An 18631-nucleotide genomic window follows, 5' to 3' on the forward strand; every position below is an offset into this window, starting at 1 on the left:
TCTTTGACAAAGTCTGTGATACTTCTAATTTTGAGAGGCCTCCAAAGCCATAGAAAGAGATATCAGTGGTCGAGTTGTAACCAAATGATGATTCCACCTAATCTAGTTTTGATTCGTACTGGCTGATTTACAACCAGGGGTTCATAGTTGACCATTGAGTCCATTTTTTGTTTTCTTTGCTTATGGAATGTTTACAGTTTTTCAAAATTCAAGGGGTCTCTTTGCAGGTTCGTCTTTCCTCTGTGACAACAGGGCCCATTGCCTACTTCATCTCTGCTTGCGTTCCAAAGTATTTAAGACCTTTTCCTCTGCAGTACTCAATGGCACAGTTAAGTTCTATAAAGAAGTCTTGGCAACATACAGTCGACAAGAATGGGTGCTATTGCCTTTGGATGCTAAGTCCTGTAGTGCTGTGAAAGCCTTTTGTATGCTCCTCTTTTAGTTGGGCCTCTTATCATGCAGTTTAAGGACCTCTTGGATCTTCTTTTGTCAGCAGATCTATGGAGTTCTGTGTTGTAATTTGCAGGACCTGTTGCTGTTCCTGGAACTTTCGATGCAAAAACTGCGTAACAAATAGACATCTGTAGCTACCACAGAAGAATGGGTAGTAATGCAACGCCCACCTCAAACAATCAACTACACCAAACAGAAAATTCAGTACTAGACCTTACATGTCAAGGCAACCTTGGCAACACAGGAACCCCTCTGTCACAACTGAGACTAACTTTTAGATTTAACAAGTTTATGATTTAGTACTCAGCTCAATCAAATTCAGCAGCACAAGAGACATGCTGTTTCATCCTTAGGACAGACTGATGTGTATGTCTTCCCCTTTTGGCCTTCTAAAACAGGTGCTGGTGAAGTGTTGCAACTCATTAAATAAGGTTGGTTCTTGGATCTTCTCACCATGGTAGTGGACTGTCCCCTGTCCCAGGAGGCTACCCATCTGAAAGAAGTTGCGTCAACAGCCGTTTCCATCTAGGTATGTGCAAATGACCAACTGTAATAACACCTGTTTAGATGGTTTGTTCATGTGTTACAGCATACTGTAACAGATCACACCTGTTTACCCATGAAGGCTTTTTGTAGGTCATAACTTCAACCATAACAAAACACTGCAGAAACTCTGCATCATATTTCTACCAAGGAAAGTGACTTTGCTTCACCAGTTAGTGTAAGAAACTCAGATCACTTCATAAATGCAGAATTCTTTGCCTTCTGTTTGAAAAAAGGAATGTCTAATTCTGTTATTACATGTTCACCCTTTTGAAATTTTTGTCTGAACCACCTAGATCTGAGTAATTCATCCCAGGATTTGTCAAATATCCCACACCAATTGGCAGTTCCTGGGAAAACAGGCCTGAGATTTCACCTAAGCCCTTCAGAGCTTGTGGAGACCACTCCATGAGCCCCATAAAGCTATGCTTCGGTCTCTCACTATGAAGACATTGTTCAATTTGGGATTATCCTCCTTGTACAGTCTGTGAGACATGCTGTTTCAAAGAAAGTTACCCACAATGATGGTTGGTTGTCCAGGAGGCTTCCCTTGACTCCTGATTATTTTGCCAAAGCTCATGTGACTGGCTGGCATCATTTTACACTTGAACCTGTTGCTTCAATTGTTCAGTCACGTTGGGCTACCTAAACTTTTGCCACCGAGTCTTACATGACTAATTCTACATGACTCTTCCTTGCCATGGGCCAATGGACAATGTCCCGTAACTCTAAAAACACCATTTTCAATTAGCTCAGATTAGTCAGGTCTAAAGCTTATTCTAACTTTCATAATTTTCCTTGTCTCATGAAGGAATGAGAGGGACGTATTTTGCATGCACAGAGGACTTTTTGTTTGGATTCTACACGAGTGAGCCTGGGTTTTTTGGCATGAAAATATGGCATCTATTGAACTAATGGGTTTCTATAAAAAAAAAAATGTTATAAAACTTGGTACTAATGTGATTTCTTACAGTCACAGGGGATTGCAGTTCATTTAGTTAAAATTTCCTTTAAATACTGAACAACCTTGCACAAAAGTGGAATGTAACATAGTGATAGTCTACTACTCTACTAATTAAATATACCTACAAAAGCTTATTCTCCTTGCAGAGGAGATTTAGAGCTTCAAAACCTCACAGCCAATTACTTGAGAAAGATTTAGATAAAAATACCCTGAGAATTTTAAATTCACAAGCCAAAAAAACTTGGATGAGCAATTCATCAGAATGTATAAGAAACTTCACAGTACAAAACCAATCAATCACATTTTAACTGTTAAATAATAATAATAAATCAGAACTTCCATGAGAATAAGTTATAATTTAGAATGCTACTCTGTCCATCTAATACTTTCGAATGCTACTCTGTCCATCTAATACATCATGATAACAGGGTCTTTGAAAAGTAAATTTGAAAAGTAAATTTTGTCAAAATTAAAAGAAATGGACAGCCTACAAAACTATGCTATATTCAAACCAAAATCATAAAAGCACAGAAATTATTATATTTTGGAAATCCACATGTAGAAGCACAAGAAAATCTACTGAATACTGTGATGAAGTGAATCGAAGTATTGTAATTAGATTCTCAAATGACAGTTCTCTACTAATCTAGAAAACAAAAAATGAAGAGAAGAGTTAAATGAAACTGGCCCAGGGAAAAAAATTTAAATGGTAAATAAATGACCAAAATACTGAGCAAATGTTCATAAATAAGTGTATTTGATCTGGGACAAACAAAAAGCAGTGTATTTGATCTGGGACAAACAAAAGCATTATTAATGATAGTAAATTATATCAAGGATCTCCTCATATACTGTTCCTCAAAATTCAAAGGCCATATACTATACTCAGCCTTTAAAAGCACACTGCAAATGAACTAGGTTGAAAAATAAAATAACAAAGGCCAAACCCTCTCTAAAATCCTAATGATAACACTTTTCTCTTAGGGAATGCAAAATATATATTTTCCTCCGTAAAAACACAAAACTCACTGGTCAACTCAAGTCTAAAATGTATTCCACCAGAACCTTAAGATGGCATTCTCAAGCAATTACATAGACGCAAGTAAAAATAAGTATTGTAGTTACATTTGCTGCTTATTATGTGGATGGCGATAAAACCCCTGGACAGTAAAACTTACTAAAATACTATTTTATTTTGAAAAGTTATAAAAGATGAGGACAAAAACTGCAGGCGTCCTTTCTCTTCATCCAGGTCTCATTTTACCCTTTGCTATAACAAGGCTTTGTGAAGCAATCTCAGCAGCCTGGTGTACATTCAGAGTTGAGCAGACACAGGAGATGTTTTTACTGCCAAGAATTTGGCTGTTTCAGCATATTGTAGGCACATAGAACATGGAAAGAAATCAGTATGCATAAGTTGTGGTTATATTGAGGATGGTCCCTGCCAAAAAAAAAAAAAAAATCTCAATGCATTCACTTTGGAAGACCTAATTTATCACAAGATTTCCTGTTACTAGGACATGTAAATTTCAAGGTAATATGAAGTGAGTGCACTTCTGTCATAAAATTAAACATTAATACTAAATAATTAAGACTGTGCTATTATACTAATGCAAACAATCATACACTTGAATACAATGTGCAAAGAAATCGCAATAAAAGAGAAAATTAAAACAAGGAATACAGTATATTAAAAAAAGGCTAAGACTCATCTCAGCTTAAGCATATGCTCAATATGCTAAAGTTATACTGTATACATTTTAATGTGAGAAAACAGACGTAAGATAAATATTACTGATGAGAATGCTTATGTTGAATTTACAGTAGCTTAGGCAAATTTACAATGTCTAACTGAAAAATTCAACAATTCACTTATGAGCAAAATCCTTGCCTCCTCCCTCCTCTTGCTTAAAGTTAGCAAAAGTAGTGAAGTGGATTGACAAAAATGCTGCTTGAACACCCACAGGCTACCATATATGACAAAATATGCTTAAATGTTATCCAGAAGATAATGTTAAAGTCAAATTTATAAAAACTGAAAAATGAACACAATTGCACAGCTAATACATCTAGTTTGTGGCATAACTGAGCTTTGCAAAGCTGTTACAATTCCTGGTCCTCTGTACAAGTGTACTAGCATTAATAATTTTTTTTTTTACTACTTTGCTCTTCATAAATGCAATTTTGTTCTATACTAGCTTACATCACTGTTTGTTGTGGTTAACATCTCATGACTTATTGAACAGGGAACTCCATACTGGTAGGGATATTTACGAAAGAGAATTTCACATGCTACAGTTCATGGGGATCTGAGATTAACATTACTTTGTTAATTGATATACATCAAGAACTTAGCAGAAATAAAAGCTTTGTTCATAATATAACCAAGATTACATAAAGAATATAGAAGAAATGCTTCCTTCTTGCATATTATGCAATGACTTGTGAAATTTCAAATGCAACAATACTTTATCTCCTTCTCTTACAAATAACTATCTTGTCAGATCAGCTTCACCTTTTGACTGTTTAGAATTATTATGCAGTCACCATCCATAATGGATTTTCCTATTCCTCCCATACATGACAATCACCTCAAACAGGTAATATCATTTACTTATTAAATCATATGGGGGCTGTTACATTCACAACCGTATAACTTGATCTTTTTCTGACGATTTATATCTAAAATACACACGGATGAAAGAATTGCAAAATTACTGGTGCAAAATATGATAAACACAAATGAAACGGCAAATATTCAAAATATTGTTCTTGGTTTCTAAGAATTGCATTTTAATCCATGCAAGCTGCTAGTCACGGTATTCTATATGTTTAATTTGTTATCAACTAATGGGAGACCTGTATTAATTTCTGGATCGGGGTCCCGTGTCACCCGGTGAAATAGTCCATTCAGCACTTATTTCTAGGTAGGGGGGCACTGTCATTGGGTCTGCTATTAGGCAGGAAGTATTTTCTTAATACAAGCCTATTCAGGTGCTATTCTAAGCTCATGATCTTAGACGGTGACCACTTACATTATTTTCATTACATGAACTTAGAGGACCTTACTTATGTTCAGGGTAGAATTCTCCTAGTTTTCAACGTTTCTATTTAAGTCTTTAATAGCATAAGAATGATGTTTATTTCTCTGTTACTATTTAACACGGGACCCGATCCAGAAAAAGGATTTTGACAAAGGAAAAATCTATTTCTGGAGAGGGGCCCGATGTCACCCGGTGACCCACCCCTGTTTTTCATTCTCTCCCCTCCCTTGATAAACTTCATTCTAGTGAGGTTGCTAACATGGAATGCGGCTAGTGTTGCCTTGTATACAGTCCATGAGTAGTGCATGGGCTTGTATCGGCACCTCTCGTTGGGACTTTTGACATTGGGAATCTCTATAGGATAAGGTTCCGTGTTTTTGTAGTTCACCCTTTTCCATACACGACTCCATCTAGTGGAGCTCGCTCTGGGGGTAGTAACTCCAGCATTTCATTTAGCTTTCTCTGGTATCTAGCAACGGAATTACCTAGAAATAAGTGCTGAATGGACTATTTCACCGGGTGACACGGGCCCCTCTCCAGAAATAGATTTTTCCTTTGTCAAAATCCTTTTTATTGCACCAGACATACAGTACAACACAACCATTAATTTGTCATTTCAAGTAAAATGCTGTACATTATTTTTCTGTTATTAAGTATAACAGCTGTGCTTCAACTAACCTCTATGTCAGTTTACAACTTAGGGTGTTTTGTGTTCATCAGGCACCAGTCAATTCTTTTCTAACTCCCTGAAATACCCCTTAAGACATAAGAGCACCTAAGCAAAGTTGTACATAACTTCAAAAGGGTGGTTGGTACTACCAAACTACAGATATAATATTAATTAATTATGGCTGATATTGTACTTAAGAACATACTTGAGCTCCTCTGCTGAAGACTTGAAAGATTTTGCAATATCAGCAGTCAAAAATAATCTGAAAATGAAAAAATTATGCAAAATAAATATCCCCACAGTTACATGCTGATGTTCAGTTCTGTGATCAAGAGTGATTCATCTTACATTTATTTCAAATATGTAATGGAACAATAGTGAATTATATCAAAATGCTGTAAAGTATCTGCTACAAGTGATTAAAAAACTTAAGAGTTAACGGAACATGCTAGTACTTTAGTAAAAGTAATATTTTCAGGCTATTTTAACACAATAGTAACTAACAATTGTTAATTCCTGGTGGAATTTTAACACAATAGTAATTAACAATGGTTAAAATTCCACCAGGGAGAATTTATCTTCACTGTCCACCAACAAGTTAAAATATATTTTGAGTGTTGAAATAAAAAAACATTTGAGACCTGTAAGTAACCAAGTAATACATGAAAGATGTGGTAGGTAACTATAAACTTAAATAAAAAGAAGAAAATAATGTACAGTCGGCTTAAAACAAATCCCAAGAAGTTCCAAAATGCAAAATCTGCATAGGCTGTGCAGCAAGAATACCAAGAATATAAAAGAATAAAAATGTTCATTAACTTTCTATCAACAATAAAAATCCTAAAAGGAATACGGACGGGATGTAATGGTCTGGACAAGACTAATAAACATCAGTCATAAGTCTCTATCGCAGAACTTCAGACATTTAAAAAAGAATTTTTATTTTACAGCACAACAAAAACAAGTTTCATAATCTTCATTTTTAACTCTACCATTGGAGTTTTTGTGCTTGTGCTAACCCTAAGACTGGATGTAAGAAAGCCGAGTTTAGTATCAAATCTCTATTAGAACTTAGCATCCATATAAACTGCAGTTGGTTGCAACATGGCTGAGATGTGGCTGATTCACACATCTATTGGACCAGTGAAGTCAGGCAACATTGTATGCCTGATTGATTGCCAAGCAGAAACACTTCTGTGACACTATTGGTCTCTCAATCAGCAAATTCAAGTACTGTAACAGTGGATCTAGTTAGAATAACAGCTACTTAATTTACACAAGCATTTTGAATACAAGAACGAAACTTCAACTGTGGGATTTAAGTCAATTTGCACCTAAAAAATTAAAAGTAAATGAAATACTTGTACTGTATTCTGTGGCCGTTTAATTTTGCCCCATACAACAGTTATTAATCTCACATAAAAGCACTCAAGTACAGCTGCATTTTAATTATCATTACTCTTACAACAAGCTAAAATTTATTGCCATGTAATTTGCTATAACCATCAATGGGAAAAAAATGCACGTTGTAAATAAAGCAGAAAAAATTTACAACAAAATTAAAAGAAAAATGAATTCTACAGCTCAAATAATATCAGATGTACCAAGGTCATCTAAGTGCAGTTTGCCTTAAATCTAAAGTAAAATAAATTACGCACTTACCATATTGATTTAGAGGTTTCACAATTTAACTTTTCACAGATGCATACACCTCATAACATCCCATCTGCTTCCCTCTCTGAGATGCAATAACTTTTCCATAATAATCTCCTGACACCAACCAGTGGGGTAGAGGAAACATCTCTAAAATTGCTGATAAATTAAATGTCCCATTTCTTATGTTGTACACTCCCTGAAAAAAACAATTCTCTGTTGTATTCACCAGAAAAAAGTAGACAGTATACACTAAAAAAATTCTCTATTGTATTCACCAGAAAAAAAAGTTTACAGTATACACCAAGCCATTAACATGAGGTAATAAAGTTTAGTACTTAGAAAGAAAGGAAATTCTCTTTCTTATAAAACTGAATACTTTCAACATAGACAAAAATCCATTACCATTACCAATTTGCTTGAAAAGACCTACTTTTAATATGAGAGCTTAAAATATTAGAAACCTGGTGTATGGATACAGAGTAAACTAAAAAAATAACTTCCAGCAATTCAAGAGAAAGTCAGTAAGATAACTTGTCAATTTCCTATCCAATACAAGTATTTATCCCATGCTATCATTTGCCTTATCATTCATCAAAATCTTCACAGATAAGGCAGCCTCAAAATCTTCACAATCTTTTATTGAAACCAATGTATTTAAAATCTTAATATTTTTATTGTCAGTTTAGTTTTACTGGAATGTTTAAAAGTTATACATTTCACTTACATGTTTAATAGGACAGTGGCAAGGGACATCGAACCGTGGGAATGGATCAGGGCAAGGTTCATCTGGGGTAAAAGGTATGACTTTGCAAATATCTTCATAAAAACAAGAGCCAACCTCTGCAATGCAAGGAATCTCCACCCACATGAAACCGATATATCGTTCCAGAGTAATGTCAGCCTGCAAAAGAAATCACAACTGGGCATTTGAGTGTTTTTTTGGAATAATGTTTCCACATCTGAAAAGGACTTCTATATGTATCATGTTAGTTCATTCTTAGTGAGGGTAGTTCTTCATTGGAAGGGTGGGTAGAGCTTTCGGCTAGCACGCTGTTGGCCCAGCGTTCGACTCTTCGAGTGGCCAATGAAGAATTAGAGGAATTTATTTCTGGTGATAGAAATTCGTTTCTCGTCATAATGCGGTTCGGATTCCACAATAAGCTGTAGGTCCCGTTGCTAGGTAACCAGTTGGTTCTTAGCCACGTAAAATAAGTCTAATCCTTCGGGCCAGCCCTAGGAGAGCTGTTAATCAGCTCAGTGGTCTGGTTAAACTAAGGTATACTTAACTTATTTTTCTTAGTGAGGGCATATTCTTGAAAACTAATTACACTTATTAGCTTCAGTAACCAACGCAAAAACAAAATTTAAATTGAAACCAATGCTTTAACCCCTCCATTACGATCTATCACCTCTCACTACTAATAAAAAATAATCTGTACAGTGCACAAACAAGATATTTTTTTTATTAAAATACTCAAAGCATGAAATCAAATATGAAAAGTATCACAAACAAAACAGAATATTAGAAATATTGCAAAAATTTGATATGTACTTTTCCTGAGTATGCAAACTGAAGTCTTCTATGCAATGAAGCTTCATAAAATATAAATTTTCATGATAAAATTAATTATTTGGATACTTACCTATTGTTAAAGTTAGCCTTAAACTCTGTGCCAATAGGCGAGTCGGCATTGAGTAAAAGGATGGTGGGTAGTGCAGCTAGACAAATTCCACTCAGCCAAGTGAGCTAAGAGTTTCTTGTATGTAACCCAAAACATTCTTACCTAGTCTGGAATCCTTCCTGGATAATACTGCCGTCAGAAGGTGGATTCCATTCAGGGTGCAAGGCTCTCGTGTGTGCAACCAAGAGCAGCCGCTGGAGGTGAGTCATGAGACAAGGAGGGACGAATCTTGACTGGAGGGCTAGAAGGAAGAGATGGAGCAGGTCTTTTATTGCCTGCCTTAAAATATTGTCTGATAAACTCCCTATTTTCCTGTACAGAAATATCCTCCCCTTTTTGCCTTCAACAGAGATGGATTACGAAGGCGATCCAAAGGGGAAACAAAAACTCCAGCCACTTTTTGAGTAGGAGACCTTAGACGAGAGATAAGAGCACAATCGTTCTCTCTCCTTCAAGGCTGAGTTAGAGAAAGCACAAGAACATTTGCCTGTCGTGTCCGAGATAGCCTTGTCCTGGCAAGTAAAAAATCTGAGTCCCCTGAAGCTTTGATACACGCTGGCACCAGAGAGTCCTTGGCGCAGAGGGGCAGCAATAGTACTAAGTCAGAGCTCAGCACAAGACAAGACTTCAATAATTCTAAACAAAGATTTGGACAGTCTCTGCCTCTGCATTAGACCAAAGCACCTTACCAGTCTAATGAGCACGTCTCTTCACAGGATTGACACAAGAAGCGGCTCTCCGCAACTTCATGAAACCAGGAAGACCAGAGCTGGCAGACTTGGAGGAAGCTTTGTGCGCCACGATATGAGCTATTTCATCAAAACGCGCTCTAACTGAAGGAGAAAGCTTATGCTTCTTCAAAGACTTAACGGGCGCTAAATACTAGAAGAAAACACACCTAGCCTCTACAAAACTTTCCTCCACCAAATGAGGATAAAGAGAAGAGCAATGTTGAAGCAAATGCCAAAAGACCGAAGGAGACTCTTCCGACTCAAACTCTTCTTCCACCAGCTGCGGAGCCGGGCTACAGCAGCTGACTCCTCGCAACGAAATTCCGACTCGATAAGTGGGGAAACTACAGGGAAAAATAGTCTGGAGCTGTCCACTTGACGTAACACCAGTCGGCAAAGCAGAACAAGGCCCCACCAGAGCAGGAATGTCCACTGCACAGTCCACTGTCCCATTCCAGACGCAGCAAGCCGTTCAGTCACTTGCTAACCTTTCTGATTTTCCCTAGGACCAAGCCAGAGGGAAATAGCCAGGTGCTGTCCCAGATGCAGAAGCAGGGGTCACGGCAGAGAGAGATCCTTGAAGAGAAGTTGGGGAGAATGGATGGGTGTTACCCTCAGAGGGCACTGAAGACCCCTTCTTGGATCTCTTCCCCTTAGACACATATCACTTCATTCATGGGTGACATACAGCACCACATACACACACACTCTATCACCTAATCCAACCATACTTCCCTGAAGAAGAATCAGACTCCATCATTTGCAACACAAACTACAAGTCATCAAAAAAAGAGGCAAAGTCTGAAAACAAAAGTGAAACAGACAGGTAATTCCAGCTAAATGACAAACCTCACAGTCAGTGTCCAACAGCAGCTGATACATCTTAACAGAGACACAGGAGAAGTGAATGCTAGTAGTTAAGTGATCAAGTAGTATCTCCACACTCTCACGCGCCTAATGCTTGTTAACTACCTTGTTTCCCAACTTCAACTAGACTAGTTTGTGTAAAAGTTATATCCATATAAATGACAAAGATTTGTATCCTTGTAGAGTCAGAAAGAAATCATAAAGGCAGTAAATTTCACTTACACTTAAAGGATGATCTGCATCAATATCAATTCCTAAAGTGGAGATCAGATCAATAGTAATGTTCTTGTCTAGAATAACAGGATCTGGCAAAACTTCTAGATCGCTCAGCTGAAAACGGAGCACATATCAATACAATTTAGATGAAAGTATTTATATAAAACAAATTGCAATGTCAAGATAACTTATAAATCTAAATCATATTCCATCACTCAAAGCTGCTTCAAATTTTTCACAGTAATTACATTTGTCAAATATACTAACCTGCATTGGGTCATCCTTAGTGCCACAATTTCGCCAAGAGAAATGAATGTGGTATAACTGTAAAAAACACAATAATGAAATATTTTACGAAGAGCTTACAAGGTTTTTATTTGTATATATCTATTGAAAAAATACATGGACCCAACACAGAAAAATTAACTTACAATATTTAGGCCTATGTTTTATATTGGTATCAATCATCCTGACTTATCTCACATCTAAGTATTAAAACTTTTGTTAACCATCACAAGCACAAAAATGAATTAAAAGCAATTCAAATCTCATTCCTTCACTTCTACCTCAGATCATATACTCTATGCTGTTCTTTCTACTCATTATTAGGACAGTGGGTTGAATACATATGAATACCCTAAACTCATAAAAATGTTTAAAATGTCCATACACTACTTACTTTTCCATCCTTATTATCATAGAAAATATGAGGCCCTTTCCTGTACTGAACATACATATATAAGGTAATGTGACACATTACAAAATACATAAATATGCTCATACCAAACATCAGTAGGAACATCAGCCAATGGTCCAAGCAAAATTCTGCAGACCTGAAAAGGATTGAAAGGGTCTGAGAAACAATCTGGTACTCGTGACTACGCCATAAATTGTTGAAATGCTTTTCAAGATCACTGATGAAGACAGCAATAATTCTCTTGGGTACAAGACAAAAGGTGGCAAGGCTTATCGAGTCAAAAAGTTAACATGCAGCAAACAATAAGAAGTCTATACCTTCTGAAAAAGCCTTTCCCGTACTTTGTTGATTCCAGCAGTTGCTGAGTCATCTCCAGATCCGCAGCATTCTTTGCCACACCACCCTCCTGACCGACCTTAATCTTCATTTTGTAAAGTGTGTTCTATAAAACCACATCTATGGAGAGAAAGGTAGAAAAGAACTAAAAATTTTATTCACAGTTATATACAGTAAACCCCCGTATTCGCGGGGGATGCATACCACAACGGTCCCCCGCGGGAATAGCTAAAACCCGCAAATACTTAGAACCCTTCTAAAAACACTTAGAACTGCCTATTTTGTGAGTTCAAACACACACAAAACAAACTAAAAATGCTTATACAGGTATTATCCTACTTATGATGGGGTTAGGTTCCAAAAAAACCATCGTTTGCTGGAAAAAACGTAAGAAATACCAAAACGTATCTCGAAAATAGCCTAGCCTACACCAAGGTATTCGGTACCATGTATGGTAGCCTAGCCTACACTACAAAATATACTCTTTACATACACAGTATATTTTTTGCATACATGGCATAGTAACTATTAATATCAGCTAATTCTGGAGGTTCATGCAAAGTGACTTATGATAATTCAATACAAAGAGAAATTGAATAACAAACAAGAATTAGCTCAGCCTACACTATGGTATATTGTTTATATACAAGGTAGCATAGCCTACATTATACTCTCCTCTATATTCACATATCGTATTAAACAAACGTCAACATAACGAATATACATCTTTTCCATGGATCTTCTAAAATGTTATGCCTTAATTCACGTTATCCAATAATATTGTATATATTCTTATATTGCTTTTGTATTCTAAACTGCGATCATAGCAATCAACGTTTTGGTTTGGAAATGTTTACGCGGGGTTTATTTCGCTGTGTTTAATTCAGTTCAGAGCGCTTTTTTTTTTTTGCTTCAAGTTAGCGTAAATGTATCTCTAGATACTTTATTTATGTGGGGCAAGGTTATTTTTCGTTATACGAAGTGTTTTTAAGTCAAAATATAGCTAAAATGCATCTCGTTGTGAAATTTATTTATCTATTATTTTTGTTAGTAGATGACGATGGCCGTTTGGGGTGTCTGTTTTGTGTAAAAAAAAATCAGGATTCCATTCGCTATTTTCACTTGACTTCATAATACAAGCTTTACGTATTTATTGTTTATCGGCGTAAAAATAACAGTAATGTGTTCTTTCATGACCAGTAGTTTTGATTAAAATACTTTCTCTCCCAATGTAATTACGATCGAGTTTCATCCATATTGCCAATGCACGATAATTTACAGTATAGTCATTAGCAGCTTGAACACCGTTTTCTCAGCTTCAGCTACAAGTTGCAGCTTAAATTTAGCAGTATATTTCCATGCCAATCTTTTATCCATACCGAATAAGGGTATAATATAAAAATATATCAGTCCTATTCCACTGTACTTTACGTCATTTGTGCCATAACCTACTGTAATTGTTTATTACCGTACGATGGTTGAAATGCCAGGTAAACGGCTGTTGTTATCCAATTGGTTATAAGCAAAACAACAGTTTCTTGGTCGGTTGTTTATGGCTGTACTGTACACATTTACGCAAGAGTATAACGTTAATAACAACACTTTTATCATTCTCTTGTACTTTTTTAACTAGAAGATGGGGTAAAGAGATAGAGGAAAAGTTGTCTATTGTAATTTGGTCTCCCTCACTGCCTGATTAAGCTGCTGCCTGCGCCAGCGCGAAATTTAAGAATATTTTACAAATAATATTGTGGTATCGGTATTAACTTGCTTACCCCATTGCAAAATCGAATTATCGTAAGGTGAATTATCGTGACTTGAGCATTACCTGAGTATTTTAATAGTTTTATCACAAAAAGTGCATTTGGTCATGAAAATGAGATGAAAATACAGCACTTAGTGAATATTTCTCAGTGAAAATACCGCGAATGGGCGAATTTTCCGCAAATAATAGGTAGATATGTTCCAAAGAGAAATCCGTGAACACGCGAGTCCGCGAATCGTGAGAACACGAATCCGGGGGGTTTGCTGTACTATTATATACAAAGAAAAAATGTGGTGCATGACATAATTATAACAAACACTAAAGGCAGTGCAGTTTCAATGAATACTGATTGTGGTTACTAAGAACTAAGGAAAGAGTTGCTAATGGTGGAGTTGAAAAATGTACAGTATTGATCTCCATAACTTCCAGCAGCTACTGCTCAAGCCTTACACAATGGTTTAGGACACGTAAGACAGATGATCATGACAGAATTCCAAAATGAGCATACATTATACAATAAAAAGTATTATAAGCATTCAATATTATGGAGGCAACAAACAAGAAATAACAGAATAAGACAAGAGCCAGAGGCTGTTCAGTTTCACAAGACTGTGTATATGCCTGCTGCTTGGGCACAAGATCCAGCTTCTCCCAGCTGCATCTATATGCCACCAGAATCAGCCAACTGTCAAGATAACTCAGAAGACACATCCCTTGCAAGTGGAACCATGTGCGACCATGTAACACCAAGGTTAAAACTCATGTGAACACCTGAGGGGCACATGTCAGTCCCAAACACAGGGCTCTGCACTGGTAGATAGTCCATTTGCAGACAAAATGGAGATACTTTTTGGAGGACTGGTGCATGGGCATCTAAAATTATGCATCCTTCAAATGTTTTAATCTGAAATAAGTCTGCAAGGACAAAACTCATTCATTGACCACCACCATCACTCAATTACCATCTCACTGACGACAGCCACCATAAAAGGCTTTAGACGGGTTGTGTAAGAGTAACAGTGCATTCTTTTCCAGCATTGTCCTCCCCTCCACCAACAGGGCCAGGCCTGAGAGATCCTGGAAGGTAGGCCAGAAACGGGACTGGTATTCATCCAAGATAGAGAGGAGGGGGGGGGAGTCAGTAGTCCTTGAAAAGTAGAAGGGCCCTATTGAACCAGAACTAGAAGGGGGTAAAGGGAAGTTGCCAAAAGGGCTGAAAGGACTCCTGGTCCTTATGCAAATAAAAAAGAAATATGAACTACTTGTTTCTGTTTCATGGAATCAAAATGTCTCTTCGTCACTGCCACCTCACCTTTACTTGCCAGAGAGCGTTGAGAGGGATCCAAGACTGATCCTTTCCACTGAGTGAGCCTACTTTCAGCCAAAACTAGACAGCAATGAAATCAAATTAGCAGGATCACATTGATATCTGACTTCTGAATTATGATTGCATGCTACGTAATCCATTGTAGTGGCATGGTAGCATCATAGCCATTACCCTAAGTTAACTATGATTAAGGTAAAAATATTTGAGCAATTCAAGCTTGCTAGTGATGTTGTATATAACAGCCTTAGTCATTGGTCATATCTGATACTGGGTAATTTCCTTAAACTTACTCAGTTACTTTACCATAGCACTGGCTAGGCAGCCCATGTCTGACATCATGATGCCCTTGTAAACTCAATTGTTATTGTGAGGCTCCTAACAGCTAACTTGTTGAGGCTTTTAAAGACATCTGTTATTTTCCTACATATGAATCACTGAGAGTATTGTACACACTGTTAATAAAGTTTGAGCTTAGTCAAACCTTGGCCTGTTATGGCAGTGGGGTACCTAAAAAAAAAAAAATAAAAAATTCACCTAAATGGTCATGATTGGGATTCATAAAACTGTTTTCCATTATTTTATAAAAGATCATCAGGAAATGAGAATGGTGATGAGAAGAACAAAATTTCAGTTAAGTCAACCATTTCTGCTTCATTACTGGTAACTTGGTCCAAAAATCTCTATCTTGCCCTCATTATTAATGTTCAAGGGTTGAGAGTAGTGATGGTAATTTAATATGCTAGGATACATAAATAACACATTCCACTGTAGGGCCACTTACACTATGAAAATAACGTCATTTGAATTTGATAGGATCGTGGTAAAACTGAAGACTACTACCATGCTCCTTTGGTTTTGGTAACTACCAGTCTGCATGCAAACGGGGCACCGTGTTTAGTACCAGCCCCTTGAGATGAATGTAAAACAAATAGGCAAAAGACAATAAATACCATAAACACCAAAAAAGGCAGTAAATAATCTTGTCACCAACTGGCAGGAACCAGCCTGTGGCAGTAGTCTCCAGTTTCACCAATACATTTACCATGTACAAAAGAAAACACTCTAGCCTGACCTAGTTAATATAACTTTCCGCCTACTGGAATATTTACGGACTTGTTGATATTTGTCTTCTGTTTATGTTTATATTTGCTGTCTTTTGTTTAAGTTTATACATTCATCCCCAAGGAACTGGTACTAAACAAGGCCCCCTTTTTGCAAATTAACTGGTAGTAACTGGAAGGGTGCGGTAATAGTCTTCAGTTTTACCCGAGTTTCATGCAACTGAAAATAAACCACAACCCTAACCATTTCTCTTATACTTTAACCTGGCTCGGATCACTCCGGTTTCCTTACAAACACCGTAAGCCTAAGTTAAGTATATCTTAGTTTAAACAGACCACTGAGCTGATTAACAGCTGTCCTAGGGCTGGCCCGAAGGATTAGATTTATTTTACGTGGCTTAGAACGGGACCTACAGCTTATTGTGGAATCTGAACCACATTATAGTGACAAATAAATTTCTATCACCAGAAATAAATTCCTCTTATTCTTCATTGGCCGGTCGGAGATTCGAACTCGCGGCCAGCAGAGTGCTAGCTAAAAACGGTACCCACCGGCCCAACAAAGAACTACTATAAGCCTAGCATAGGCCTACGTAGGTCTCACTGGTTAAGTTTCTGTAAAGGTCTACTCTACTGGATAAACTAGGATAGTGGACCATTTATATTTTAGGAATTATGGTAAAAGTTCGTTTCATGTCCGAGCTCCAATTCCACACGACAAACATGTTTTTTCAACAGTTTTCTTGCTGTTTTCAAATGTGCCAAAACATTCATTGCAAAGTTTCCAAACCTCAGGCTGTAAGCACGTTTCCGTGCAAAATGGGTACTGTGTTTAACGCCAGATCCTTGGGGATGTATGCAAAATATAAAATGGTAGATCTAAGTAGTAGCTCTGCAGTGGGGATTTCCTTCTAACTTGACTTTTTCTACAGTTTCTTGCTTCCTAATTATGGATTTACCTTCAATTTTTGTCACATGAATGTAACTGACCCCTGATGTCCATCCAACAAGGGGTTTCCGTACGCGATCTTCACAAGACAGAGCACGGGTATATACGTCTGTTTGGAACGGTTCGTATCCTGTCCGGCAAGTACAATAAATTGTTAACGTATGGGTACCGCCCTCCCCGGGGCCAGTACTAAACACAGCGAAGGGACACTCCACTTGGCCGACAACAAACAAATGCACCAGCAGTATCAGAACCCCTAAAAGTGTAGAAAATACCAGTTTCCAAGATAAAAACAGGCGCGGAGCTAATACTTAGAATTACCCATAAAATAATGACGGTAAATGCCAATGTTCGTTTCCGGTCCGAACTTCCCATCAAGTACTCTGGTCCTGGTCGTTTCGGCCGCAGGCATAAGTCATTTAGTGGGCCTTAACATCTAAAACAACGTAAGACGTTACGTTTATGGTATTTATCGTTAAATTTACCGGAGCATTATCCGAAATTGCATGTATAAAGTGCTCTAGCGAAACCTCTTCCTCCCAAGTCATTCTTCATCCCTCACAGCATAGCAGAGGCCTATCCACGTTTGACCAGAGGCGAATCCTGCCTAAATCCCTGAAAAATATCCTTCTGAACCCTTGAAAATTACGACAGAAGGGTGTAAGGTGCCACTCACCAACGAGAATAGTGCCGAACAAACAGCTGTGACTGCCCAGAAGCGATCGGGAAGGTTAAATACACCAAGGTTTAGGTCCACGTCTCGATCTACGGCAAGGCCTACCGGTCGGCAGGACGAGCTTCTTCCGACTGCCGTATTTCACCCGCGGATGCGGTCACTTCACCTCCACACGGATGAAATCCACGTCCCCGTATGCGTGATCGAGTACGCCGTATAAAATCTTTTTTCAGTACACGTGAACTCGAGTTATAACAACTTGATTGTTGCCAACATCCTCCCCAGCAACTGGTATCATTATCACGTCCCTGTGACGAACCTCCCGTTCAGCCAATCAGGTTCGTTCTCGCAAATGTAAACAAACATTCTTTCGGCCAATCAGATGCGTTTTTACAAACGTAAACAGACTTTTACTCGTCCGGGTTCGTTTTCATCAGCGAGCAAAAATTTTTTTGTTTTGCAAAGTTTGCATATCTTTTTATGTATCTATTAGCAGATGAGGTTATTGTAATACATACACTACAAAATAATTATGGGAACTTACACAAAATGGAGAAATAAGAGAAGAAGAAAATCTTGACATCACATTTTATGTTTGTGAGGTTAATGTAATACATACACTTTAGGGCATCTTACTCAAAATGGAGAAATAAGAGAAGAAGAAAATCATTACATCACACTTTATGCTTATAAAGTTAGTATAATACATACACTACAAAATAATTATGGAAACTTACTCAAAATGGAGAAATAAGAGAAGAAAATCGTGATATCAAATTTTATGTTTGTGTTGCCTATATCTTTAAATACTTGGCACCCACAAGCTTATAGGTAGCAAAATACTGTACAGATTGAGAGGAAGAATGTGTTAGTAATCTTTAGTCTTGAGTTATATAATGCAGTATTACTTCTGGCTGCCGCTTTTACAGGAAGAATGTAAATGTACTTGCAAGGTATAGCTGAGAGAGAGAGAGAGTGGTTTTAATGAAGCTAA

At 37.4% G+C, this 18631-nt stretch overlaps 2 protein-coding genes across 3 annotated transcripts in view; one reads left to right on the forward strand and one right to left on the reverse strand.

Annotated features, from left to right (window-relative positions):
• LOC136852318 (sterol carrier protein 2-like) overlaps positions 1-18631 on the forward strand; it is a 236860-nt gene that overhangs the window by 173051 nt on the left and 45178 nt on the right. The gene's annotated exons all lie outside the window — the stretch shown is intronic.
• On the reverse strand, positions 437-17957 carry LOC136852316 (ganglioside GM2 activator-like). Of its 2 annotated transcripts, XR_010857105.1 has the most exons (9): positions 17638-17957; positions 11841-11979; positions 11506-11659; positions 11094-11150; positions 10833-10940; positions 8055-8231; positions 7337-7526; positions 5880-5936; positions 437-3322 (listed from the first exon to the last, which is right to left on the reverse strand). XR_010857105.1 is itself a non-coding variant. In XM_067126831.1 (8 exons), exons 2-7 carry the CDS (start codon positions 11948-11950, stop codon positions 7362-7364), a joined length of 771 nt encoding a protein of 256 aa, XP_066982932.1. In that variant the 5' UTR covers positions 11951-11979; positions 17638-17957; the 3' UTR covers positions 1945-5936; positions 7337-7361. The 2 variants fall into 2 exon arrangements, 1 of the variants encoding a protein (XP_066982932.1); XM_067126831.1 differs by having other exon boundaries at positions 1945-5936.

This window comes from Macrobrachium rosenbergii, chromosome 25 (genome assembly GCF_040412425.1).
Source record: "Macrobrachium rosenbergii isolate ZJJX-2024 chromosome 25, ASM4041242v1, whole genome shotgun sequence".
Taxonomy (NCBI): Eukaryota; Metazoa; Arthropoda; class Malacostraca; order Decapoda; family Palaemonidae; genus Macrobrachium; species Macrobrachium rosenbergii.